The sequence below is a fragment of the Hippopotamus amphibius genome, chromosome 5 (assembly GCF_030028045.1).
Source record: "Hippopotamus amphibius kiboko isolate mHipAmp2 chromosome 5, mHipAmp2.hap2, whole genome shotgun sequence".
Lineage (NCBI taxonomy): Eukaryota > Metazoa > Chordata > Mammalia > Artiodactyla > Hippopotamidae > Hippopotamus > Hippopotamus amphibius.
Window position 1 is genome coordinate 60,013,173 of NC_080190.1, and position 26,276 is coordinate 60,039,448.

The 26,276-nt window shown below is 42.1% G+C and overlaps 1 protein-coding gene across 7 annotated transcripts in view; it reads left to right on the forward strand.

Annotated features, from left to right (window-relative positions):
- The window catches only part of KCNMA1 (potassium calcium-activated channel subfamily M alpha 1), a 707,317-nt gene that overhangs the window by 543,608 nt on the left and 137,433 nt on the right, over positions 1–26,276 (forward strand). For all 7 annotated transcript variants that reach the window (XM_057735193.1, XM_057735192.1, XM_057735190.1 and 4 more), the window contains exons 15-16: positions 5,317–5,426; positions 18,626–18,694. In XM_057735193.1, coding sequence (XP_057591176.1) covers positions 5,317–5,426; positions 18,626–18,694 — 179 coding nt within the window. The remainder of the gene's footprint in view (positions 1–5,316; positions 5,427–18,625; positions 18,695–26,276) is intronic.

Genomic DNA, 26,276 nt, shown 5'->3' on the forward strand with positions numbered 1-26,276 from the left:
CTGTTTCTTTCCTTTGGTTTCAACTTTATCACCAGTTTCCTCCATCCCCAGAAAGCTGTGCAGTGAGGCACTCTCTCTTCTGGCACACCTGCGGACCTAAGCTAGGAAGACGCAAACGTTTTGTTGGGTTTTTTTTTTAGGATTCGTAATGATACTGAACAGTGTTGAGGATGGGAAGAGAGCCACATGCCCACTGGTAAAAACTGGGGCAAGTTTGTTAACATTGGAGCATAGAGGGCAACAAAGGAGGAGAGAGAGAATCCAGGAATTGGGTCAGTGATAAAGTCTTCTTAACAGTCAGTTATCCTTAGCATTGTTTTTTCCAGCAAGAAATGATTAGGTGCAGCATTGACTCCAATCTTTCCCAGTGGCAGAGCTTGCTGTTGAGGGGTGGTGATAAAGGGCCCCACTCATTTTAGTGACCAGCTCACACACTCATCAGCCTAGAGCCCATCCATGCTGATTCCATGTTGATTATTGTAATTAAGAGCTTGACACATTCTGTGGGTGTTCTCTCTTTTTTGTGGAAGTAAATATGCTTTTGTGGGATCTGAGGTACGGTGGCCAGTTCCTATCATTTCACGCTGTTTTAGATGTCACATTACAAAGGACAGTGACAATGTATTATGTAATTTATATGTACAAATATTCATTCAGATGCAGCTAATTAATTCTAATTAAGGACTTTTATGATTTAAAACTATGCATCCTTTAGAGCAAGAATATTGAGAATTTGGATCGATTTTTAAAAAATCATAAATGCAATAAATACCTGCTATTAAAATAGCCTTCTACTACCAGTTTTGGGCAATGCTGGTGTGTATGTTACAACTCACCTCTTCTTATTGCAGCTATTAACATAATGGTCATTGGTTTTTATAATTTCCTCTTAGTTCATTATTTTTGATGTGCACAACATAACATATTTGGATTAAAACAATGTACTTGTTTTCAATTAAATAAGGATTGGTATATGAGAGTCTTTGGAATTATTTACATGACTCAGGAGGTAGGGATGGACTTCTGCAAAATTATTTGGCTGTAATCAGCACAGTTATTCAGACTCTTTGCTGGAAATAGAAATCACAGTGATCCCTAACATACCCCAGCTGGGATGGTTGATTTTTCACATTCACTGGGCTGTTAGCATTAGAGAAACACAGTTTAACTCTAATCAGAGAATGTATAAAATATAAAAGGTGTCGTTACTGACCCACTGTTAGTAACACATGCAGAATCTGGGATCAAGAAGGTGTTACTTCCCCCAGAGCCAAGGCTGATGTTTCCAGTTGGATGGTGCCTTTGATGGTGGAGCTGCCCGCCCCCGGATTCGTGTACAGCCGTTTACTAAAGGGATTGAACTAGACTGGTTGAAAAATTAGATAATGAAGGACAGATAAATAAGACCATGAGAAGTGTGTATGAGCGAGCCCCACGGCTCAGTTCTCTTTTCTCACTGAAGATCTGTGAGTGTTTGATGAATAAGGACCCAGAGCACATCACCTGCTCATCTTTGCTAGGTGCTCTTCTGAAGCAGCGGGAGTTTGATGTGACAGCCAAAGGAGAAATCGCTGCCTCAGGAAATGCTTTGCCTTTGACTGATTGCTGAATGGCTGGCAAATTAATTTTGGCACCTTTCCCTAAGTCATTTTGGTCCCCTTCCTTCATTTTTCTGCTGGGAAGTGTGTGCTCGCATTACAGTTAAAAATACGTCGACAGCGCAAATGTGGAGAACAGCATGTACTATTTTAGGCAAGAAGTTGTAGGCTGGGATGGTTCCATTTTATAGAATAGAAATGATGCCGTCGTGCTCTGAGAGGAGGTCTGAACTCTCCTTTCAGCTTGACTTAAAATCAACATGACTTCTTGCTGACTTCTCACCAAGTCAGGGGCTCCGGGGTTTAAGATATTGAGTCCTTGAGGAAGCTTCTGTTCTGGTATTTTCCTCTTAGGTACTTATATTCAGTAAACCCTCCAAGCCCACTGCTTCTCTAAATATTAATATTTACCCTGTCAATCTCCAGCAAGAGGTAATATGGTGGGTGGCTAACAGCATGAACTCTGAATCCTGTTTGTACCACTGATTGGCTTTGTTACCTTTATTGGGTTACTTAACCTCTCTGTGCCTCTGTTAAAGGGGACATATAATGACAGTAACTCACTCTATACTCTCTAGGTCTTTTTGAATTTAAAACACTTGACAATGAACAACATATCAATATTTTACACTAATTTTTCCTTTTCTAAGAATGTATTTCATTACTAACAAAACTAAAAGGAATGTGCATTTTGCTTTTGCTTTTTTCAAAACAAGCGGAAGGTGCCATGCTTGAGACTTAGAAAATTAAACTTTGATAAGAAGGGGTAATTGAAGCCCTTGCCTCGGGACGAAGATTGAGGTTCTGTTGTCTGAGTTTGTGATGCGTTACAGGGTCATAAGGCTGAGTGCTCTATCCCTGACTCTACTGATGTGATAACCTGTTCCTGTCATTGTTCTGTCACAACTTGTCATTCTTGCCCTTAAGGATTAAAGGGTATAAGTGTTGATTATGATTAGTGATTTTCCTTATGTTACACGTATTAGTTTTTTTAAAAATCTAACTGTAGTAAAATATATATAACATAAAATTTAGCATTTTACCATTCAAATCTTTTTCAGTAGGGTTTTGTATGTGTGTGTGTGTGAACATTTATCAGAACCTGAAAATTTTGTTAACTAATCAATAAGTAAATTGTGTTAAAGATGTAGAAATGTTAAAGAGTTATAACAATGAATTTAAACTCCTCAGCTTTTAGACAGTCCATTCAATGCTACTCCATCTCACATTGTAGATACCATCTGAGCATCTGTATATGTCTGTGGAAGAGGCATTTTGCTTTCCAGAAAAGTTCTGTACATTTTTTCCCCAATTTTTTGACTTTCAGTCCTCAAGCATTTCTGGTCAGCCACAAACTTGCAGGAAAAGAAATATTGAAAAAAATCATCAAAAGTCAGATATATATGGTCAGATATATCTTAGCCAGGTATATCTAATGCTTTTTCTGGCAAAGAGAACAATATGGGAAACTAAATAGCAGTTTAAATAAAATCCAATCAGTAACTAGAATAGCTCCTAAGATAAAGAATATGCTTAATAAATATTTACTGAACTAATGAATCAATGAAACAATTTATGCTAAGTTCAAAAGAAATATGAATATAATATTGTTATCCTAAAAAGGATTTATTTCTACTTAAAAAGTTTAGTGATGAACCTACAATAAAATTTGGTCTCAAGAGTAGTTCCATTAGGACTTAGAGGCATGAAAATAATGACCATAACTAAAAGAACCAAATTAAAATCATATTAATTGAGGAATTGCACCAACAATCAACAATAAAGATAAAATTTCATATTTTCAGTTTTGAAAGTCAAGTGGAATATTTAAATTAGCAACACAAGCAACATATTATAAAAGGAATGTCCCTGCTAAAAGAATAGGCTAAATTCTTCTACTTCAAGAAGACTATTTGCCCATAAAACTCAACTATGAGGATTTATAATTGGCAATCCCTCAGATAGTATCCTATTTACCAATAAAAATTATGATAATATAGTGCCCCAAATATTATATATTTGTCTATTTACTAATGCAGGCTAAGCTTTCTTCAAATTAGTTAGATTTAATAACCTTTGCTTATGAAGTCAAGAATATGTTTTATTTGAAAAAATAAGTTGAAATCTTATGAGTTGGGGAAATTAAGAAGTTTGTGCTTAGCTAAACACATAGTTAATTTTTAAAATCATAAAGTTTAGCAATAAAAAAGGGTTAACTCTTTTTTTTTTTAAAGACCCCACGCTGGGGAAGACTAATTTGTAGATGAAAAACCATACCCAGCAGTATTGCATAGCACACGTCTAATGTGTGGAAGTAGGTTTGAAGCAGCTCAGACTAATGAAGTTAACCCACATAATCTAATCACCCAGCCTGAACACAAACCAGACAAATAGCATAGAAGCAAGGAGCATTCAACTTATTTCTAAATTATTCCTAGCTTTTTTATTTCAGAGCATCACCAAGTAGATGGTAGGTGTGCATTTCCCACTGTTTCCAAGTCTCTTTCATTTCCCCGTTAACTGACTGTTGGACCATAAGCAAGATGCCTTTTAATGCAATACCAACACAGAACGTTATTAAGAACCATTTCCAGTTGGCTGGGAAGCTCCCTTTCATCCTCCCCCTTATCTAACCTCCAGTGGAAGTAAACTTGGGAGACAGCAGCTTACGGATACCCAAGAACCACACAGCCTGCCTGTCTTCCTGCCTTGGGAATCTGTGACATCCCCAAGCTCCCAGAGGGGTTCAGTGTTCTTGTTATTCACTTTAGACTTTTAAATGGTTGATTCCAAAGTGAGACCCTCCAGAAATACCTAGCATGAAGGGAGCTGTTAGGAAAACCAGTTGAACTGGATTAATTACGAAAAATGTAACAGAAAAAATTTTATTGAAATTTGGGTTAAGACCTTTCTGAAACTACATTTTACTTTTTGTGATATTTAAGATAGTGTTGGAAAAATCTACTTTTTCCCCCAAAGTAGAAATAGATATATTGTTTCATGTTATATATATGCTCATTACAAAAGCCTTCAGACAATACAGAAACCTATAGAGAAAAAGTGTCATTCTACATCTCAGAGATAACAACTGTTACTGTTCTGGTATAAAGCTTTCTAGATTTTTTCTGTGGCTTTACAAACATTCAGATAATTATAGGGTATTTTAAAAAACAGGATCAGAGTATACACACTGTTTAGTAATGTGCTTTTTAAGGTAATTTCTCTATGAAAATATATACCTTTTCATCATAATTTTGAATTGCTTCCCTGTATTCCATGGTATAAACCTACCATTTGTGGTTATTTGTAATTTTCCATGAATGGAAGGAAGTTTTTGTACATGTGTCTGTATTTCTTTGCTATGAATACTTAAAGTGGAATTGTGTAAAAGAGTATGCGCTTTTGTAAATTTTGATAACAATTAAAAAATTGCTCTCAAAAATTGTATCAGTTGTGGGTGAGTGCCCATGCCTCCACATTCTTGGAAATCACACAGGTTTAGGAAGCAGTGGTGCTTTAGAGGGGACATCCATCTAGTCTATGAGTTTGGGCTCATGGAAGTCTTCACGTGGTGATGGGGCTGTGTTCCTAGTTATTGAAGAAGGTCACCATGACACAACCAGTGCATTCATTTGTTTGCCAGATGGGGTAACGCCACTTTCCTGTTTAGAGCCTACTGTCCTGTCTTAAAGCCTCCTCCTGTGTTCTTCTCCCTTAGATTGAGGAAGACACATGGCAGAAATACTACTTGGAAGGAGTCTCAAATGAAATGTACACAGAATATCTCTCCAGTGCCTTCGTGGGTCTGTCCTTCCCTACTGTTTGTGAGTAAGTGACCATTAACCATATATTCTTTGGCTTTCGGGGATATTTTATGTGCCCCTTGCAGGAAAGACACCCCATCTGCGACCAGCACAGTGTCCTGTGCTCAGCCTTCTGTGATGAAGGGGAGGTGGGTCATGACAGGGCCCCTGCCTGGGGGGTTTCTGCTGGCTCTCCTTTCCCTCCAGTCCTGAGAATCCCAGGCTTGGGTCCATCATTCGTACTAAATCCTGAACTGCAGTTTTCCTGTGATGTAGACACATATATGAAGGGTGACATGAACCCATGCTTCTGATTTTACCAGGGCAAAACCAAATCTTGCCAGCTCCTTGATGAAAGAAATTTTAATCTCTTTCAATTAAGTCAGATCTTGAAGACATCAGAGAAGCTGCTGTTTAAAGTAGCTTTCACTATTTCCTGAGGCAACGTGGAACCAGACGTGCACAGGGAGGCGTTGAAATAGTCCTGAGCGATTTAGCCCCGAGATAGGCAACTGCTAGGACAATCAACAAGCTTAGCATCTCTTTATACTGGCTCAGCAAGATGAATTTAGCCCCAGCCTGCATGACCGCTCGAGGTAGAACAGGTGATCATTTAAGGGCTATAATGTCAGGAGCTCCAGGTGTCCCAGACCCCAAGAAACTTCAACCAGGACAGTGCCTCAGATTCCCCACCTAGAAGCTCCAATGTTGGGTGTAAGTCAAACAGGGGCTTTGTCCCCCTGAAAACACAGGCTCCCTGGGATGCTGAAACGTGAAGCCTGACCCTTTGACAGTGTGGCAAAGAATTTGGTAAACTCAGTCTCACTGATAAAAACTGGGAAGAAACAGGGGGAACGCATTGGACTGAGGAAGAAGAGCTCTTCCCTTACGCTGTCTGTCTGCCTGCAAACCAGACCCACCTTCTGGAAAGGGCAGCCTGAAGAGGATAAGTCCTGGGGGCTCTTGGGCTGCTCTGTGCACAGCAGAGAGGGGCCAGGGCGCCTGGTAGCTTAGTGTTTACCTGTCAGTGACTTCTGTCAGTGAGCACAGCAGGTGCACCCTGCTTGTCCCTGGGCCCAGACCCTACGCAATCCAAAATGGTTTGACTGTTTACTGAGATTTCTCACCCCATCTCGAAGCGAAAGTTTAAATGCTAAATGGACTGGAAAAGTGAAGAGGTAATTGGTTCCGAAGGAGTTATTTTCTGAAAATGGATGCCCTGTTGTAACTCCCATGCGTTCCTTTTTTTGAGAGCTATTTCTCATTTTGCCATAGAAAGGAGTTAACCGTTCAGAGGTACTGGGTCCTGGAACACTGAGGCTGTCCCAGGGGATTTCCTCTATCTTGGAGCTTGGCCTGCCTAGGATAAAAAGTCCAGAAGGATTCAGGACTTAGATTAGAAGCTAGTTGTATAACAAGGCAATTGAGGCCTCTTCTGTCTAACGTGGGGATGGTCTGAGCCTGCAGCAGAATGGCCAACGCCTGGAGGGGTCCTGTGGCACCTGGCGCATGAGCAGGGGAGTATGTGAAGCCCCCTTCTTTGTCTCGTGAGTCTTCTGGGCTTGACTGGTGTCAACATGAGTGCTCCCTTGCAAGTCCGTTCCTCTGTGTCCCCCACAGCCCCTCACCCCTTTCCCTATTTTCCCACGGCTTCTCTTATTTGCTTCTGGAAACCGAGTCAGTGCATTTTCAGGGTGTTAACCTAGAGGGTTAGGACTGCTTCCTCTGGGAGTTCCAGCTAGGATATGTGTGGGGTCAATTTGACTCACATATTTGTCCTACACAGTGTTTCATTTCTTAAAAGTTAGTCGCCCGTGTTTCAAAAAAGTGATCTTTCACGTAAGAACTAGGTTCCTGGCCTCTTTTGAAAATCTGATGAACCAACATGGGACTTGCATTTCTACCGAATCCTAAGTGGCTCCAGTTTGCTGTAAGGAGGGGTTTAGTGAAGGACCTCCCCTCCCTGATGTCTTAAACCAACCAGATTTGCATTTATATCAGGGCCTGGCCCCCTGGAGGTTTGAGTTTGCCAACTCTGACCCATTGGGTGTGTGAAACTTCTTTGCCCTTTGCAGCCGGCTCACAAACCGGCCACTAGTCTGTAAATGTTTCCTTTGGTTGATTTTCATGTTGAGAGCATGTTCTGAGAAGGATAAAATCCCTCAGACATACCTTGTTGTCAGAGAATTTAGTGTTTGCTTGGTACAGCTTCTGGAATACAAAAAAAGAAAAAAAAAAGCCATCTTGAAAAACTTCTGATGTGAGTGAAAATGTGTTCAACTTACTGCTATTATTCGTTTAACACAATGATACAGCAGAGGTAGAAATAATCAATAAAGAAAGGACATTTAATGAGATTTAGGAACATCCCAAAACATTGAAGCTCTCCTCAAGCATTTGATTATCTGGAGGCTTAATTATCTGTGTTTTCTACTTTAAATTAAAGAAAAGCCATAACTCAAAGTTACCAGCAGTTTAATGATAACACTCTTCAATTCAGGTTAATTAAAGCACAGCCGTAATTAGAGTGTTGGGTTGTATATCACCGGGCTGGCGCATAAGTATTTTCATTACAGTAAGAATTGGCTATTCAATTTCAAGATGACATAAAGGACGCCAAAATATATTTTCAGCTGGTTCATGGAGAAGAAAAAGAATTGGGGAATATTCTGGGTATAATAAAGCACAGATAAAATATACAGATTTCCAGAGCCGTTTCTGTAATTATTCAGAGCATTAAAACAATATGCAGCCAATAACGTCTTGAAGCATGAAAAGAAATAAATTGGCTCTTCCCCTGGGCTGGCAGAGTGCCCCCTTGCAGGGTAGGATCACCACACCGAAAAGAATGCAGTTTTCTCAGAACCTGGGAGAGTCATTCAGTGGGAGGCTAAGGGGGCAGGATTAATGGGTGAAAGTTGAGATCCTTTCCCAAGAGAACAGAATGTGGGAGGAAGAGAGGGAGGAGGGGCAGGAGGCCCCCAAGGTGAGCTTTTTAAGACTTTCAAGTGGAGAGATGCTTTCTCTGGCTCAGGTGAGACTTGCACCAGCTTCTCTGCGCCAACCTTTGGCCTTCACGTGTGTATCACCAGAAGACGCAGCTTTGTTCCAAAAACAATAACTAAGACAAAATGCAACATCATTTCTAAATGTGTCACTTACATTTTCTCCTTGCATCTCATGAGCGTCAATCCTGTGACGTTTATGTGAATGTCACCATCCCCGGTTTATAAAGGAGGACACTGAGACCCAGGACATTGGTGTCCCCTTCCAAAGCCACCTAGCAGACAAGTTACAGGGCCAGGATTTTGATGTCGGGGCCTCATGCCATTGGGAACAGCTTGGAGGAGCTGCTAGCTGAAGGCTGGCTAATTAAGAATCTCCTGGGGAGCTTATTAAACAGAGAGGATTCTAGGCTCCATCTCCAGATTTTAACATCTGGGGTAGGTCCACCAAGTCTGTATTTTTTGCAAGTAAGTCAGGTGATTCTGATTCAGTCTGGCGATTGGGACCCCCCACCAACCCCATTCTCCACACCACAGGCTGGAATAACTTCTGATTCCAACTTCGGGCTCAGTCACTGGAATGTTTCTGGTTTTAGCCAAATCATAGAATTGTAGGTAGGCCACATCTTACAAGCTAATGTTAAGATTTGGGCCTTTGTGGGCGCTTCCTCTCCATTGCTCCTTCTTCACAAAGGGTATTCTGTAATCTCCACGGACGTCGGAATGAGTTTGCCCGTACCATGCCAGGCAATCCGCTGACTGCTCTCTGCACTCCCCACACCTAATCCAAATCAGAAAAGGAAGAAGATGTGGGGTACTGAGCCCTTTAATGCTCTCGGTCGGGTTTCCACAGGGGATCATAGGAGCAATTTCAGGCTGCACTGAACAGATAAGCGCCAAATTGCAGAGAAGGACAGTTCAGGGTGCAACCAGCCAGATACCTCTTGGCCTTGGTGGACGCCATGGTGGGTATGTCCTGGACCTTCCCTAGGATGCCCTCAGGGTGTTCCTTTTAAGGGCCAACAACTGCTGAGCATCTCCCCTTGGGTTTGCTTGGCTGGCTTGCCCCTGGTCTGTGTGGCAGTAAGATCAAAGCAAAGGAGCTATGGGATCTGAAAGCGCGGGTGCCACCCATTGTTCTCTGAACACCAGAAAACCACCTGCTTCCTTTTCCCTCCCACTGCCCATCTTCCTCCCCACCTTCCACACCTTCACTGTGGAGGGTACAGGTGGCCAGCACAAGCCAAGCCTGCAGGAAGCCAGGGGCTTGGGTATGAGGCTATGTTTCCCATGAAGGGGTCCTGTTTTCGAGTGGTTCGAATAGTAGGATGCTGTGAGATGTCGTGGAGTGTGAGCTATGGAGGGAGTCGCAAAGCTCTGGGCTCAAACCCCAAGATCGGCTACTTCCTGGATATGTGATTTGGGACAAGATATTTGATTTCTGCCTACCTCCTTCTTTTGATAGTTACCAGCTGCCTGACCTTAGGCTTGGGTGCTCGCCCCAGTTTCCTCATCTCTAAAACCGGAATGATACAACTGCTCTCTCAGTATCAGCTAATGTCCTTTTCCCCTCCCCTGCCTGTCCTCTTCCCACCGCCCTTCTATTCTGCCCACTGAACATAACAAAAGCACCAAGAGAGAAAGAAATATATCATGATGTTTCCAGGTTTTATTACTCTTACCCTTTAGAAAATTCTGCCATCGGTCACCAGCCTATTAATTGGCTAGGTGTTTAATGAGCTTGGGATATTTATGCCAGTGTGCCAGGCATGGTGCCATCTCTAGAGGAACCTACAATTAGATTTGATCAAATATATGCTCACTAAAAGATTGATAACAATACTTTCAAGGAAAAGATACTGATTCCCTCCAGCGGCTGTCTCCTGAGAGTCTGCAGTCTGGCGAAGGAAAATGATATCCATCCTCAGGGAGAGATGAGCATGCTTTGATGAGTGTTTGATGGATGCATACAACCGGGGGACAGATGCTGAGAGTTACAGAGACAGAGAGCTCCCTGCAGGCTGGGGGTGACCAGGAGAGGCTTCCTGGAAGAGGTGACACTTGAATATGCCTTGTATGGAGGTTGGGTTCAGAGAAGGAATAAAGAGGAATTCTAAGTGGCAGGCAACTGGGAGGCTGAGAGCCATACAGAACTCTCTCAACACCCAGGTCTCTGAGATTTTATAATGAGAGCAAACTGATTTGCCCTTTAGATGGGAGGAGACAAATCACAGGTCTTTTGACCTATGATATTTTCAGGGGGAAACAGCGATACCGTTTTTATCATGAGAATTAGCAAACGAGAGGATGCACCCCCCTGCCTCCAGGTAGGAATGTGAGGGCAGAGGAGGGAGGTGGGGCAGGAGGAGCGGAGGAAGCCACAGCTTCACAGGCGTGGTTACTGCAAGAGCGCCGTGGGCCAGGTCCTGAATCTCATGGTGAGCAGATGTGTCAGTCAGTCATCACTTGCAAAATATAAATGCTTAATTGTATCAGGTTTTACAGCTCAGAGGGGTTAGGACAAAAGATGTATTTAAAATAGTACATGTCTCTCTGTGTCCCCCTGCAACTGATGGAGCAGTTAAAATTCAGATTTGATGTGGCGTATTTAATGCCTGGGTAACTTGAGGAATTCTGACCAGATCTTCCCTTTGCTAAAGGGCAGGAGTTCTGCCCTCCAGCCCAAGTGCAGGCCTGGACGCTTCTGTGCTGGTTTAGACAGTGTGGGGGCTGCAGGGCGTGATTCTCCTTCCCCTCACCTACCTGCAGTCAGGGCCCCTAACGTTGAGAATATCATGCTGTCATCCTGTGTCATTTGGAATGGACAGATCTTTCCAGTGAAGCCACTTGAGGAAACTTAAAACTGCCTAGAGAAAGCTGGGTTTCTTGCCCAGTGAAAGCTACAGCTAGTCTAACTTGAGTTCTGTGAAATCATTAGTTCTTAGAAAGACATCCAAATTTGAACATGGAGCAGAAATGTCAGCAGACTCTATTGTTATATGATAAATTTATTTAGCCAGGCTGCAAAAATGAACATTTTATGAGAATTTATGGAGAGGTTCAAGTCTCATCTTTTAAACATCTTTTTCCTCAAAGAATTAGCCCTATTCACCCAATTATTTGGGGTATTATACTTAGGACTGCGCATATATGAACACAGACAGGAATACAACATTTATGATTATTTCTATCATAGGGATTGAGAAGGTGACCAATAATCCTTCCACATATGAATAAACCAGTGGCCATAAGATCTATTAAAACCCTTAATCGGAGGCTACAGAGACAGTGGCAAGTCTCGAATTCTACAGGAAAGGTCAGGGAGGCAGTCCGGTAGGAAATGCTGGGGCTTGACCTGATGCGGAGTGCACATAGCAAACACACAGTTTACGTTTTATATTTCTGATTAATAATCATAGCAAAGCTTTCTAAAAATGCATTTACTGACATTTTAGGCAAATGTTAATTGTCCATATGAAAGAATGTAATTACATTTAAATTCAAGTGTCTTAGGTGTGCTAGTGGAGATACTGTGAGAGTGTGGGTGTGTTTGAAGGCTGGGGTGTTCTAAAGCCTTCCCACTCTACCTCTGTGAAAGCTGCTGGGAAACCTGAACAACATTTTCATGAGCATTTTAAATCACTTCTGTTTTCCTGGTGTTGAGTCTTACAAATCCCTCTGGTTCAAATTTTCTTTAACTCAGTGTTTCCATTTTGAGAGGCTATCATTTTAAATCAAAGCTCCTAAATATGAATCTTTTTTTTCATTTTAGCCCCTAGATCCTAAAGACCTGGTTTCCCAATGCACACGCAGTGTTCACATCCTCATCTACTCTGATGACATGCCTCAGCCTGATATTCCCGGGGTCCCTCTGGACAACTGAAGGGGGGCTGGCACCTTGGGGTGGAGCTGGGTTTGGAGGGCACAGTGAAAGCTGCCTCTTCTGTCCTTGTCCCTTCATTCCTCGGCGAGTCACCACCGGCAGCCCCAAACCACGTCTTTGCATTCCCTTCCTGAACACGTTGGAAGGTGCAAACTCTACGATAGGTTTCTATGCTTAATTCACACCAGCAAGCAATCTTTCTAGTCAAGGGGGCTGATTTAATAGCAAGAACAATTTATTTCCCTCTGGGTAGGTGGAAACAGTTGGACTCTAATTCTTAAGAGCCTTTGTTCAGGAACATCTGGGTTGAAACTACTGTAGTTAACAGATGATGCTGGCAGTTAAAAAAAAAAAAGGGCTTTGTATAATGTTGTCAAATTTAGTAGACCTCTGCTTAATAATTATCAAGAAAGCAATCTAACTTGTTATTACAACAGTTTTATTGCAGATTGCTGGTTTAAGACCTTTTTGTGACAAGTGGACAAGTGGTGCTTTTCTTTTTTTTCCCCCTTGAAAAAAGAAGTCATTTCTATTGCCCTGTAATTATTTTTGCAACCAGCGGCAACTTGCTGCATTGGACATATTGGGACATTTTATTTTAGAAACCAAGAATTAAATTCTTGCTAACTTATGGCTGATTTCATCCTGTTTATCACATTGTGGAAGCTTCCTTGTTTCTTTCTTATACCCTCCCTACCTCATGCTAAGTTTCTCTTCCCACTCCAGGTCTGTATATGCTTAAGCCCTAAGAATGACTCTAAGGATTGGATGGGCAAAATCCATTTTGCTTTTACCAGAAAAGTGGTGTCAAATGATGCAAGTAAATATTTAATTTCAGGACATCAATTCTAAGTAGTCCAAAGGCACATCCTTTGTAACAGGATCTGTTGGGGGGGCTCCAAGGAGAAATCGCTGTCTGTATCTTAGAATCATACTGACCTCACGTCATGGTGGATCGAAAGCAAACATTGGGTCCCCAGAGCATATCACCGCTATTATTTCCTTCTATGCCCTTCTTTTCCTATCTGTCTGCTTCTAGTCAACAAGTTGCAAAGCATCTTGTTTCACAATTCTAGACTCACTTCCAAGCCTTCTCTGCCTACACTAGACTTTCCTAGGTTACCACTTGATCTGTTGCAGGTCATTCCAGCAAACTCATGAGATTCTGTGCCCAATTCTTTCATACATTTATTTATTCAGCATTTACTGAAAGTTTACTCTTTGCACTTTGCAAAATGCCAGGGAGACAAAGCATACATCTTGCCCTGAAGAAGCTCAGTTTAGAGGGCAGAGAGACGAGTAAACAAGTGATCACCACACCACACCACACCCACTCCCTGTTTACTCACCTTGATCTGCCCTTCGCCCTGGACCCACAGCAGAGGCTGTGCCTCAGCTGCAGCCTTAAGCCCAGCACCCTGACCTTTGCCAATTCTCTGTGGCAGGAAATAACGAAAAACTGTATTTTTAAACAGGGAGACACATACTTCTGTTTCCAGTGTAAATTATAAACTACTCAAGATTTGTATTTTGCAGATATCCAGAGGATACTCACCAGAGCAGGGATTTATAGCTTAGAGGCCTACAGGGGGCAGGTAGTTAGCAACAAAGAATTAGAATGAGGAGATCCGAGACAATAGGGAGTGGTGGGGACTGTGACACATTGGAGAGCACACGTCCCATCTAGAGGGGCAAGCGCTTCGAAGCTCTGGTCCCTTTTACTGTATGGAATGCAACTCCAATATGGCCGTATCTGATTTATCAAGGAAAGCTGAAAAGCTAGCTTTTATATGGAATCACCTGTTGGTATCTAATTCTAGATTTTTTTTTTAAACGCTGTACTGACCAAACAGAACATGTCTGAATGTTGGATTTCTGGCAACCATTTCATTTCCTTTGCTTTTATAAGAAGCATCTGTGTAGCACACTGCATCGAAACTTGATTTCCACTTTTGACATTTCTACATGAGTCATTTAACCTTGAACAAGTTGCTTGATTTCCATTTTTGGCTTTTCTCCATAAAAGCCACTTGATCTTGAGCAAGCTGTTTTTCCTTCTTTGGACCTCAGTTTGTCACCTGTGTGAGAAGGGCAGGACCTGCCAATCTTGGAGTGCCTACGTCTGAAAATCTATGCTTCTGGCACTGTTTGCATACCTCTTTTTATTACATTTGGCTTATTGCTCTTTGCAGATACTGCGTTGTTTTGTTTCTTTTACAAATTGAAGGTTTGTGGCAACCCTTTTCAAGCAAGACTATCAGTGCCATTTTTGCAACAGTATTTGCTCACTTTATGTCTCTGTGTCACATTCTGGTAATTCTCACAATATTTCAAACTTCCATTACTCTGTTATAGTGATCTGTGATCAGTGGTCTTTGATGTTACTATTATAATTGTTTTGGTTTTTTTTTTTTAGCAATAGAGTATTTTTTTAATTAAAAAATTGATTTTTTTTTAGACATGATGCTATTGCACACTTAATAGACTATAGTGTAAACATAACTTTTATATGCACTGGGAAACCAAAAAATTCACATTACTTGCTTTACTGTGATAATTGCCTTATTGCAGTGGCCTGGAACCAAACCCACAATATCTCCAAGGCCTGCCTGTGATCACTTTGTTTACATTACTCTGTCCCTCTCTTCTCAGTGCCTCTGGCCAATGAACAAAGGCTTGTTTTAGGTCAGAGGGGTCTTAAAAAGAGGCTTCTACAAGACCATGTAGAATCATCTTAGCTATGGATTGGAAAGTTATAAAAGAGGACTTAGATCGGCTGGTCTGCCCCGTGCTAGGTAAGGAATATGCACAAGGCCATATAGATCTTATTGACTTTTCTGAGTTAGAAAGCTTCTTTCTTTTTATGTCTAGTTGGTTAAAGGTATCGTAGTAGCTAGGAAGATGTAATCCACGATTATTATGAACTGTTTCTTCCCTTCTCACCAGTAGGGTCAGGTCATTAAAGCAATTAAGATCCTTGATTCCACGAACCACCAGAATCCCAAATCAGAGCGGCTGGCTATTGCTCATAGGGTTTCAGCAAATCAGCCTCTTCATGATCTCTGCTAAGTTAAGATTAGCTTTCTCCTTGAGTTTGGCACTTCATTGTTATTTACATTAGAAAGTGGTTACTTAATCTGATAATTTTTTTCAACAAATATTGCACAAACCGTCTGATATTTTAAACAACTTAAGCTCCAGAAGTAACAGCCCCATAAAGGGTGTGTGTTGGCCGTGCTCTGTGGAACATAAATTAAGAAGAGCATTTTTCCAGCTGTGGTTGGATGTGTGGGCTGGTGTTTCAGCAAACTGCGTAATCAGCACAAAGCCCAGGTCATTAGAGGCTGCTGGCAGCAATCAGAAAACCTGCAAATCACCGGGAGAGCCCAAACACTCCCAGGTGGAAGTGGGCCTCTGAAATCTGTCTGTCTTTTGAAAGCAATACAGGGGATCATGACCTCCCAGGCAAGAATGAGAAATTGGTCTTATTCCCATCGGAGAGCTTGAGACCTTCACCAGCACCCTACCTGCAAGCAACACATCTATGGGTCCGACACATCTGATTATGTCACTTTTCTATTCAGAACCAACCCAGAGCCTCCCATTCCACGTAGAATAAGCTGCAGATTCCTTGCTGTGACTGACAGTCTTCATGATCTTGTTGCCACCTAGCTCCCTGACCAAATCACTGTCAATCCCAACTTTCCTGACTCAGCCACAGCCTCGCTGGCCTTCATGGTAGTCCTCAAACGCCCCAGCTTCCTTCCTGCCTCAGGGCACTTGCACTTGCTGTTTCCACTCCCTAGGAAGCTCTTTGCCCAGATCCTCTCATTGTCTGCTGCTTCTTATCACAATCCATTGCTCCGTGCTTTTGCGTTACTGTTTCAGAATGGTCCTCCTGGACCACCACAGATAACACACCTTCCTAGTTACTCTTTATCCTCATAGGTGTTTTATTTTCTGCACAGTACTTGTCCTCATCTGGAAATTTACTATGTATTCACTGGTATATTTGCTCAGTCTCTCTCTCCCAATATAAAATAGCCTTCCTTGGGACAAAGATATTGTATATCCTTCCAGGTACTAGCTGGAGACCTTGGGCAAGTTACATGGGCTTTCGACGTCTTAGTTTCATCACCTGTAAAATAGAAATACCAGTAGAAATATGAATAACTGAGGTCATATCTCCATCTTAGGGATACTGTGGAGATGCAGTGAGAACACCAAGGCCCTGACCTGTAACCCAGCACCTCCTCCCCATTACAATGCTGCAGCTGAGTAACTATCAACTCATTTCTCAGTCTATCAGTTGACCAGTGTTTTACTATCCAAAAGTCCTTAAAACATGAGTGATAATGCCCATATTAGAAACTTATGATACATAATGTATATAATTCTTTTTCTGTTTATGTGAGCTTTCATTTCCATGAGTTTATAAATACGTTTTCAACTAACTGTGGTGTCATTTACATATCTGTACCTATATAATAAAATTTGTTGATCTTATACCTTGAAATATTCTTTGAAAAGACATTTTGAATGCTAATATTATATTGTACCCTATTTTATCTAACTGTTGCCTTTTTATTGGACATTTAGGTTGCTTTCAGTCTTTTTTCTACTTAGTTATTAGTACTTCCTCGAACATTTTTTTAAAGTAAATTTATTTATTTATTTACTTACTTACTTATTGGCTGTGTTGGGTCTTTGTTACTGTGCGCGGGCTTTCTCTAGTTGCAGTGAGCGGGGTTACTCTTTGTTGCAGTGCGCGGGCTTCTCATTGCGGTGGCTTCTCTTGTTGCGGAGCACAGGCTCTAGGCATATGGGCTTCAGTAGTTGTGGCACATGGGCTCAATAGTTGTGGCTTTTGGGCTCTAGAGCGCAGGCTCAGCAGTTGTGGCACATGGCTTATTTGCTCCACAGCATGTGGAATCTTCCTGGACCAGGATTCGAACCTGTGTCCCCTTCATTGGCAGGCAGATTCTCAACCACCACACCACCAGAGAAGCCCCCTCAGACATCTTTATGCATAAATTCTTTTTAGTAAATTTTATTTATTTATTGGCTGCATTGGGTCTTCGTTGCTGTGCACAGGCTTTCTTTAGTTGTGACAAGTGAGGGCTACTCTGGTGCAGTGCATGAGCTTCTCATTGCGGTGGCTTCTCTTATTGTGGAGCATGGGCTCTAGATGCATGGGCTTTAGTAGTTGTGGCATGTGGGCTCGGTAGCTGTGGCACACGGGCTTAGTTGCTCCGCAGCATGTGGGATCTTCCCGGACCAGGGATTGAACCCGCATCCCCTGCATTGGCAGGCAGATTCTTAACCACTGCACCACCAGGGAAGTCCCATGCATAAATACTTTACTGAACCTTTTTTTTTGTTTTCTGAGAACTGAACCCCAGTAAGCAGAAGTCACTCATTTCTTGAGTTTCTCTGTATCAAGCCTTCCATGTACAGCACTATGGGGAATTCCAAACAAGTCCCAAACTCTTGAAGTTGCACTAGTTGAGATAAAGTTCAGACACATGAAACAGTGGAACGCAACTGCTGCCAGTGTGAAATCAACTAAGGGCTAAGTGATGCAGTTGCAGACAAGGAGAAGGAGTTCAGAGAAAATCAGAGGCTGGCAGTAGCCCGAGAAGGTCTACGTGGAGGGTTCGATTTGACGTGGGCCTGGAGGATGGGTTGGGAGCAGATAAGAACGCGTTCTGGGGGTAGGGACAGCATGGGTGAAGGCCTGGAGGCAGCGGCCAGCCAGCCTCTGAGCAGTCTGGGTTGCGGGCAGGAGTACCGGGCAGATGCAGTGAGACAGCTTGGATGGAGCCAGGAGTAACGGTGCTGTAGTCATGTGCTGGGCACTTACACGGAGGCTAAGGATTATTACCGTCATTCCGAGCGCATGGGGGTCTGCTCAGAACAACAATATGAGCCATTTGTACAAAAGACCGAGATGGAATCCAAATAAGAGGTCCAGCTGCTCTAAATACCTCCCTCCCCCGCCGTTAACATTTTACTACCTGACTGAGTAACTAATGAGTCTGGCCAAGCGTAAATCCCCAGGCACAGATCCCTGCTTGGGGTCTGTGTCTAGACATCCAGACCTGAGTGCCACTTGCACTTTGAACATTCAGCACCTTATCACTTGCGAGAAATCAAGTTTAATGGGGAGGATGGGGAGGAGTGGCTCCCATTCCCCTCCCTCTGGCACAGTGACTGTAGAATGGGTGTCCCTTGGTTAATGACCACATCAAGAGATGGAAAGGTCATAACAGTGTTTGTTATGTGGCTCTGGTCATTCTGAAGCACTGACTGAAGGGTTTCTTCATCTCATTGCAGGCTGTGTTTTGTGAAGCTCAAGCTTCTAATGATAGCCATTGAGTACAAGTCTGCCAACCGAGAGAGCCGGTAAGTTTGCCTCGACCTGGCATCAGCTGACATTTATGATGGTGAGCGTGCAGCCTGGAGCTTTCGGTCCACTTCTTTCCTACACATTATGTATTTGCTTGAAACCCTAGTGCAATACCTCTCTGACTTGAAGGCACATTTCAAGTCGTGTTCAACCAGACACTGCCACTTCTATCCCAGACGTGCCTGGCAACCCACGCCCCAACGGGCATTCAGAGGGTGTTTCTCCAGGGAAAGGGATGAGGCATCCAGATCTCCCCCCGATCATGCCAACTTACACTTTTCACCCTCTAAGTATAAAACCGGGGACAGACCCTGTCCTTAAACCCATTTTTACTGCTGTGAGCAAAAAACAGGTGGACTTTGGCCTTCTTCATAGCAGGCACAGGGCAGAGCCATGATAGGAGATACCAGCTCTCTTGATAGCCAAATTACAAGCAGCCTATTGTGTACCATATGTGTTTCTCCTGGTACAGCTGAAATCCAGGTGGCTGAATATCAGCTTCATGTAAATTAGCCAGGAGAGCAGGGCTTGGAGGCATGAGCCCTCTTTATTTATTTATTTTGTATTTAATTATGTGCAAATCAGACTGATGAGGGACTGGGTCTGGTCGAAATAGATAACACCCCAGTCAATATATGAGTTTGCGCTGGAAGAAGGAAGCATTGCGTTAACAAGGAATTTTGTTGGCATTCTGTATGCATTTCAGATAAAAGAGAGATGATTTTTGCTTCCCAAAATTCGTATCATTAGTTTTGGAAGAAAGAGAGCTCACTGAGAAATGCTCAGGCTTGTGTCCTCTGAAAGGACAACCATGCTTTGTTCCTAGCTATGCTAGAAAGGCTTCCTGTAGGTACCCAAGGGAAGGGTGCAGATACGCTCCAACATATGCCTTAATAACTGAGCAGAGTGCAGGGCAAGACTAGAAGGTTCCTGCTGTCATCATTTAAGGAGTTTTCATGATCTGGGTGAATGACTCAATAAAGCCAGACTTCCAAATGTGCAGTCCATGTCTCTATGACCAACCAACAAACAAACAAACAAAACAAACACTGGATTGTAAGCCAGTCGATCCAATGTTCTCTGTTACCTTAACCACCAGATCAGATTGCTCACAGAATCAATCTGATCACATGATAAACTATTTTGAAAATCCAAATCAACCAAAAGGAAGACAACGTAGTAGATTTGGTGGCCACCTGGTACACCACGGTTGTAGCAGTTAACAACTATTTACGTAGATGGACTTTTTCCTTCTCTGTGCTGGCAAAGTGAAAAATATTATTTGCAAAAACCCCGAGAGTCCTTGGCTATTTGCTGTTCCGCAGACAAGGTGGATGTTGCTGGGATTGTTGCTTGCCCACGTTGTAGCCAATACACACCTGTACCTGTGTAGGGGACGTGTGTATACTGGGTTTCTGCAAATGGTATTCTTCGTGTTGCCAAGTCAGTAAATCTTTGTGCAATTCAGTGTTCTCTATCACTTTTGTGCATCTCTAAAAATGTCACCGCGTGGGCGATGCTGAATAGCGCTTTTCGACCATCCTGGAATAATTTCATGGCAAGAGACTGCACCCTGAACCTTGACCAGCCATCTTCCACCTGCCACGTTTCAGTCACAAGGAGGGAGAGAGAAAGGCTGTTAATGGTTCAGTGTGAATCCACTGTCACCATTCTAAGAAAAACAACTCAGAGCTTTCCCTGAAGACACAGTCTTTTCTTCCATGAATGCTCCAATTAATTCACAAATCTGAGATGTTTTCAACAAAGCCATATTTGTACATACAGATAGCTTTCTGGAATTTCCTTTTTTCAGAAAAGGGAGAAAAGAACTTGTTTGGCTTGGTTTTGGCTTTCTGTGTGCAGTCGCCAGCTTTAATCTTCAAACGTGGCTTGGTCTCAGTGTGGAAGCACATTGGTTCTTGTGGAAAAAGGTGTGTTGGAGGGAATGTGGATCATCCCTCCGAGAAAACACAGGACTTAAACCCCATATCCATGTTAAAAAGAACTGAGTTTCTGACCCTTCCTGAGATAATAATTTTGATTTTGTTCATTTTAAAATGTCCCATTTCCCTTCCTGTCCCATTTCCTAAGTCACCGAGTGTTAAAATTCAGAGATCCCTGCTTCTCTCCCCGCCCCACCCCATGCCTCTGACCTTGTGAACTACCTCCTTTGTTGCTGTTTCACCCCATGATTCTGTTTCCATGCTTTGCTGAGAAACCTTGTTTTCACACACATCCTTCAGACAATTCGAAACAAAGGTTTTATTCCTTCTTTCCTTCTGGTGTCAGTCAATATATTACCCAGTTGTTTGATTTTCAATTCTTTTCTTGTCGTTTTGCAGAAGCCGAAAGCGGTATGCTCTCTTCGTTAACTTTCCTTCCAACTTCCACCCTCCGTCTTCACGTCTAACTGCAGGACTAACCCTTTGCCAAGAATTCAGGAAGACAGAGATTATATATATATGTACATGTATATATAATCTCATTCCCTTGTCTAGTATATACATATATATACATATATATGTGTATGGTTATATACAAACCTCTCTCCAACCAGAGTCCATAAAAACTGAAAGTAGCATATTGCTTTTCTTGTTTGATTTGTTGATTCTTTTGGATGACGCACTAACTTCTTTGCAGGAAACCTACACAAAAACAGTCATGGCACCACCGATGGGAACACATGCTTTTAGAGTTGACAGAGGAGGACGCTTCTCTCCAGCCCTTGTTGTCTGTTTCTGTCCTGTCCTGATGTGTCTTGGTGCCATTTGTCTGCATACCACATCCACATTCCCAGTGACCTCCTCCTCCCTGTGTCCGGTTTCCAGTTTGTAGAGCTGAATTTGTGTCCTTTTATCCACAAAACAGAGACCAAGCCCTTACACTTAACTCCTTTTCCCTACGCTAATTTTGATGATAACATTTGGCGTACTTTCTCTTTGGGCCAGTACTCAGTACAGACTTAGAACACTGCTACTAAATCGCCAGATCATCACATTTGATTTACTGAATGAGTACTGTTTATTGAGATGAACTCACAGCTTTCTTTCTTCCCAGTGTGTTTGGGCATATTTCTTAATATGAAGTATCTCAACTTTCACCATGTGACCTCACCCTGTTTCGCTGGTGTTTTATGTTGCATGAAGCATGACCAAATCCTCATCGATAGATTTTTTTTTCAACTTTTTGGGTTAATATTTCCAGTGTTGTTTTCTCGAAAACAGTATTGTTGAAAACCTACTACTGAGATGCCGACTTGTTCATCTTCTCTAGAGTTGTTTTGCTCTGTGGTTGTAATCACTGTCATGTGTTCGTGTTTGTAATTGTGTGTGCGTGTGTGTGTATTTGTCTGGAACTCTTTCCAAAGTCAGATTTTTCTGTGATTTTCTTGAGTAGAGGTGGCTTCCTGTCAGTTTGGTATTATTGATATGATCCAACTGCGAGAAGTTACTGCAACACTTTGCATCTTCAAAGGTCCACAGTGGTTGCACCTCTGCTGTTGGCTTTTGGCCTTTGAATCCTTTTATCTTGTGGTGAAGGCATGTTGTGATATAGGCATGACTTGTCCTGAAGTGTTTCAGAAAGTGACATGGCTTGCTCCCAGAACCAAATATCCAGCATGGTCCTTCCCAAATGAACTCTCTTCCCCATCCCATATGGCTACTATTTTCCTTATGTGCAAAATAGATTTAAAAATGCCATTTCTAAAATTATTGAGATGGATTCAGGCTAAACAAGTCCTTGCCCCTGTCATTGGCAGACCACAGTGGTGGTCATTTGAGTGTGACCAACTGGGAGCAATCTTTATTATGCTGTCTCTGTGTAAGCGAATTGGGCTCAAATATATTGAAGCATGGAATACACACTGTGCTCTTACATATATTCTATAAGAAAAGTACGTGTGTCTAGTTATGTAGGACTCCAGCAGAATATATTTTAAAGCCTAGGAGAAATGAAAAGTTCCAGAAAGGCAATAAGATTTGAGATTTGGGGTTTCTGTACACTGTGCCCTAACACAGCCCATAAACTGAAGGGCAACAATTGGGTCAAACAAAGTCTCACCCAATAGCAATCATCTATGACCTTGTGTGGCCAGACAGGCCACTTCCCAGTGGCATGATTCATATGGGCACAGCAGATGCTGAAGTCCTGGATGGTTTTTATCTTCTTGCTCTAGTCGGTGAAGTCCCATTAGCTTGCTAGACACAGATATATTTACCATGTTACCCAGTACAAACTATCTTCTCGTGTGATATTTTTGTAATTACTCAGGGAATGGTACGCTACACCTATCAAAATTGAGGGGAGAGAGGAGAGAAATATGTACCTGTCATACTTATCCATAATGGATAAAAGTTTCCTCTAAAAAAATATCTGTTTCAGTTGAATTACTGATCCCTGGTTGTCTCCAAAAACAGCAAACAAGTAAAGTTTATGGTGATTGAAGAAGGAATAACTAGATGTTTCCCAGTTGCTATGCATAAGTGGTGGAGAAAGGGAATAAGTCATTTTGCCCCATGAAGCCCCAAATCTCCAACCTGACCAAAGTCCAGCAAGAGATACACCATGAAGGGAGTTTCAGCTTGAAATCTGGAGCTTCCTTCCTGGAGGAACCTGACAGGGATGTTTCCCTGTTAGACTGAGCCCTGCTAGCAGTTTCATGTGAATTTGTATTTCATGTTTAGGAACTCATAGTTCAGTTCTAAGTGAGTGGTGTTTTCAATATTGGAATCGATTGTTCCAACTCCCCGGGTGACTAGCCGTTTATATATCTGTATATTTACATATTTATACTTAATGCATCTGGGAGAGTCTTAGCTCATTTGCCAACCCCCTAGAAGAGGAGTGGTCACTCCTTTGATAGGCCTGACTGGTAAGAATTGCAGCTTGGTCTTTGAAAAAACAGCTGTGACTACCCTTCTCTTTAGTAGAGAGGGAAAGAGACACTTTTAGAACTGAGACCACTGCTTATGGTTTTCATTTGTTCAACAGATAGTTGAAATGTGCCTGTTGCATGCAGGGCTCTAAGCTGACTACTATGAGAAACTTGTTTACAAAAGTAAATAAAATAGGATTATGCTTTTCACTCCTTTACTTAATTGTGGGTTCCCTGCAGAAAATGTATCTTTGCTTCATAGAGTGGATAAGGAACCAAAGAAGAAGTCTAGATACAAAACTAGTTTGAGAGCAAAGGAAAAAAAGAGAGAGAGCAAGAATCCTTGGGGAAGGGACCACATCAGCCCTTTGCCTCCAGCTGTTACTGAATGTTTTCAGTTGAAATTAACAAGGTCATAGGAGAAAGAGGATAATTTATAGTTCCTTGAATTGAGAGAAAGTCCACCCCTGCCAAGAAGATGTCCCTATTGGAATTCTGCTAATTGATATATGGACTTTTTTCTTAGAGAGTTTCTTGATTCTTCACATGACACATCTTGAAGTTTATCTCTGATAAGCTAGTGAATAAGACAAAATTGGAGCAAAAGCCTGATTTAAAGCGAGGCACAGGGAGGGAGACTTTTGGCAGCCACAAGAGCCAAACAAACTTAACATTGGATATTCTTTTGAGATCAAACATCTTTGGAAAGATTTACATATTCCCATTAGAAGGTCAATAACATCTTCTAAGGGTAGCAGGCATTTGGCAGGGAAAAAAGTTACTTCTGTCTAGGATCCTTATCTTCTTATATTTTCAAAGAGAGAAGGATTTACTCTATTTAAACTTTCTAGATTTGGAATGTGGATAGAAGACCCAGTGTCTAAAATATCAAAAAGAATAATGTATTTCCTCAAAGAGACCTTGAAACTTTGTACTCTTACACAGGAAGTATTATATGCAGTGGTACCCTGAAATCAGGGGCACCTGCTTCTTTACCAAACCCTTAAATCTGTGAGTGGAATCCAGCACAATGAGCTTCTCTATGTATCTAGATTTCTTTCCTTCTTTATTCTGAAGAGCTGCGCTCAGTCTTTCAGTTCCTACCTGGAAGGCTGCTTTAGCCTGATCAGGGTACTGCAGATGATGCAGCCTCACATCTCACATACAGATGATGTAAAGCCTCTCCCCTCTGTCCAAAGGAGAACAAGAGGGCATCCTAGAATCACACGGTCAGTGATGGCCTTTGGAAGTGCTTTCGGTGCCTTATACAATCAGCCATAAGGTTTAAAGAACAGAGTGATACTCCACCGTGAAGCCAAAAGCCAGTGCAGTGAGTCCATCTCCGGATGTGGCGTGACGGTAAAATGTTTCAGATACTGCAGTCAGAACAGAGGCCTTTCAATGCCCGTAAGATGCCTCCTAGGTAGTTTATTAGCACCAAAGACAAAATGGAGAGCTGTGATGCTGTGAGAGATTATCTACCTCTCATTCAGTTGTAATTACCTTGCTTACTATTAACAGTGACCATGTATTAAGGACCTACTATGTGGCCCTCACTCAGCACTTGGTACGTACTTTAATCCTCTTAGGGACGCTGTAAGCTAGTAGTCGTTCACCCCATTTTACAGATGAGGAGAGTGAGATTTATCGGCAGGTACATGCCCAAGGCTAGGACCTGAGCTCGACTGCCCAACACATACACCTGCTCCCTTAACCAACATCGGCAGAGAAACTGAGATTTGAACACAAATCTGCCTTACATCAGTGCCCAAAATCTTTCCTCTCCACCACACTAACTTGACTAAAGCAAGCTTGAAGGCTGTAATAAATTATCTCAACTTGCCGTCTCCGGAATGACAGCCCCGAATTCTCACTGTATGCCAATTCTTATTCACTGTTGCTAAAGAACAAAGGAAATGAAAAGAAACTTTCCATTGATGGGAACCGTGACACAATAGGCTTGATCACTGGAGTGCAATTAATGAAGCATATGATGTAGAAAAGGGAAACAGGGTTCTGTGCGAGGCTTGTTTGGCGCATATATGTCACCAAGACATTGATGAGTGTCAAATTTCCCCTTTTGAATTGCGTTGTTAAAATCATGATAGGATTTTTTTTCACTCAGAAGCTTTTTTTACACCCTTGTATGAATACACTTCAAAATGTAGGCTTATCTAACTTTTAAGGAATTCGTTCTTTTAAACTCCAGAAGGACCCAGAACTTTTCATGTATGTCCCTGTATATCATTCTGGAGTATACAGTTCTTCATTCTATAACTTTATATCATTATGAGCAGGGTATTTTGATAAGAAGTCCTGTGTTCCATTCCATGGGGCCAGCTAAAGTGATCATTTCGTTAAAAATGAAATACCTTTGGCTTTTTTTGAAATAATGAAAATAGCAATCCCCAATATGCATTGAGCTTTCTGTGCATTACCTCCCTTAATCCTCTGAAAAAAAGACTATGCTTGTCTTCCTCTCCATCTTGTAGGTGAGGCAGTTGAGTTCTAGGGAGATTTAGTAACTTGCCCAAAGTCAGACAGCTACTGAGTGGCAGGGCTGGAATTTGGACATAATTTCTGATTGCAGAACCAGGGCGCAGAAGAACTGCCATGCAGTGCAGTCAGGAGGGTAAGAAAGTGTGCAAGATCCAGCATTCTGCCTTTCTAAAACATTCCATTTCATTGGCCTTGAAAACAGG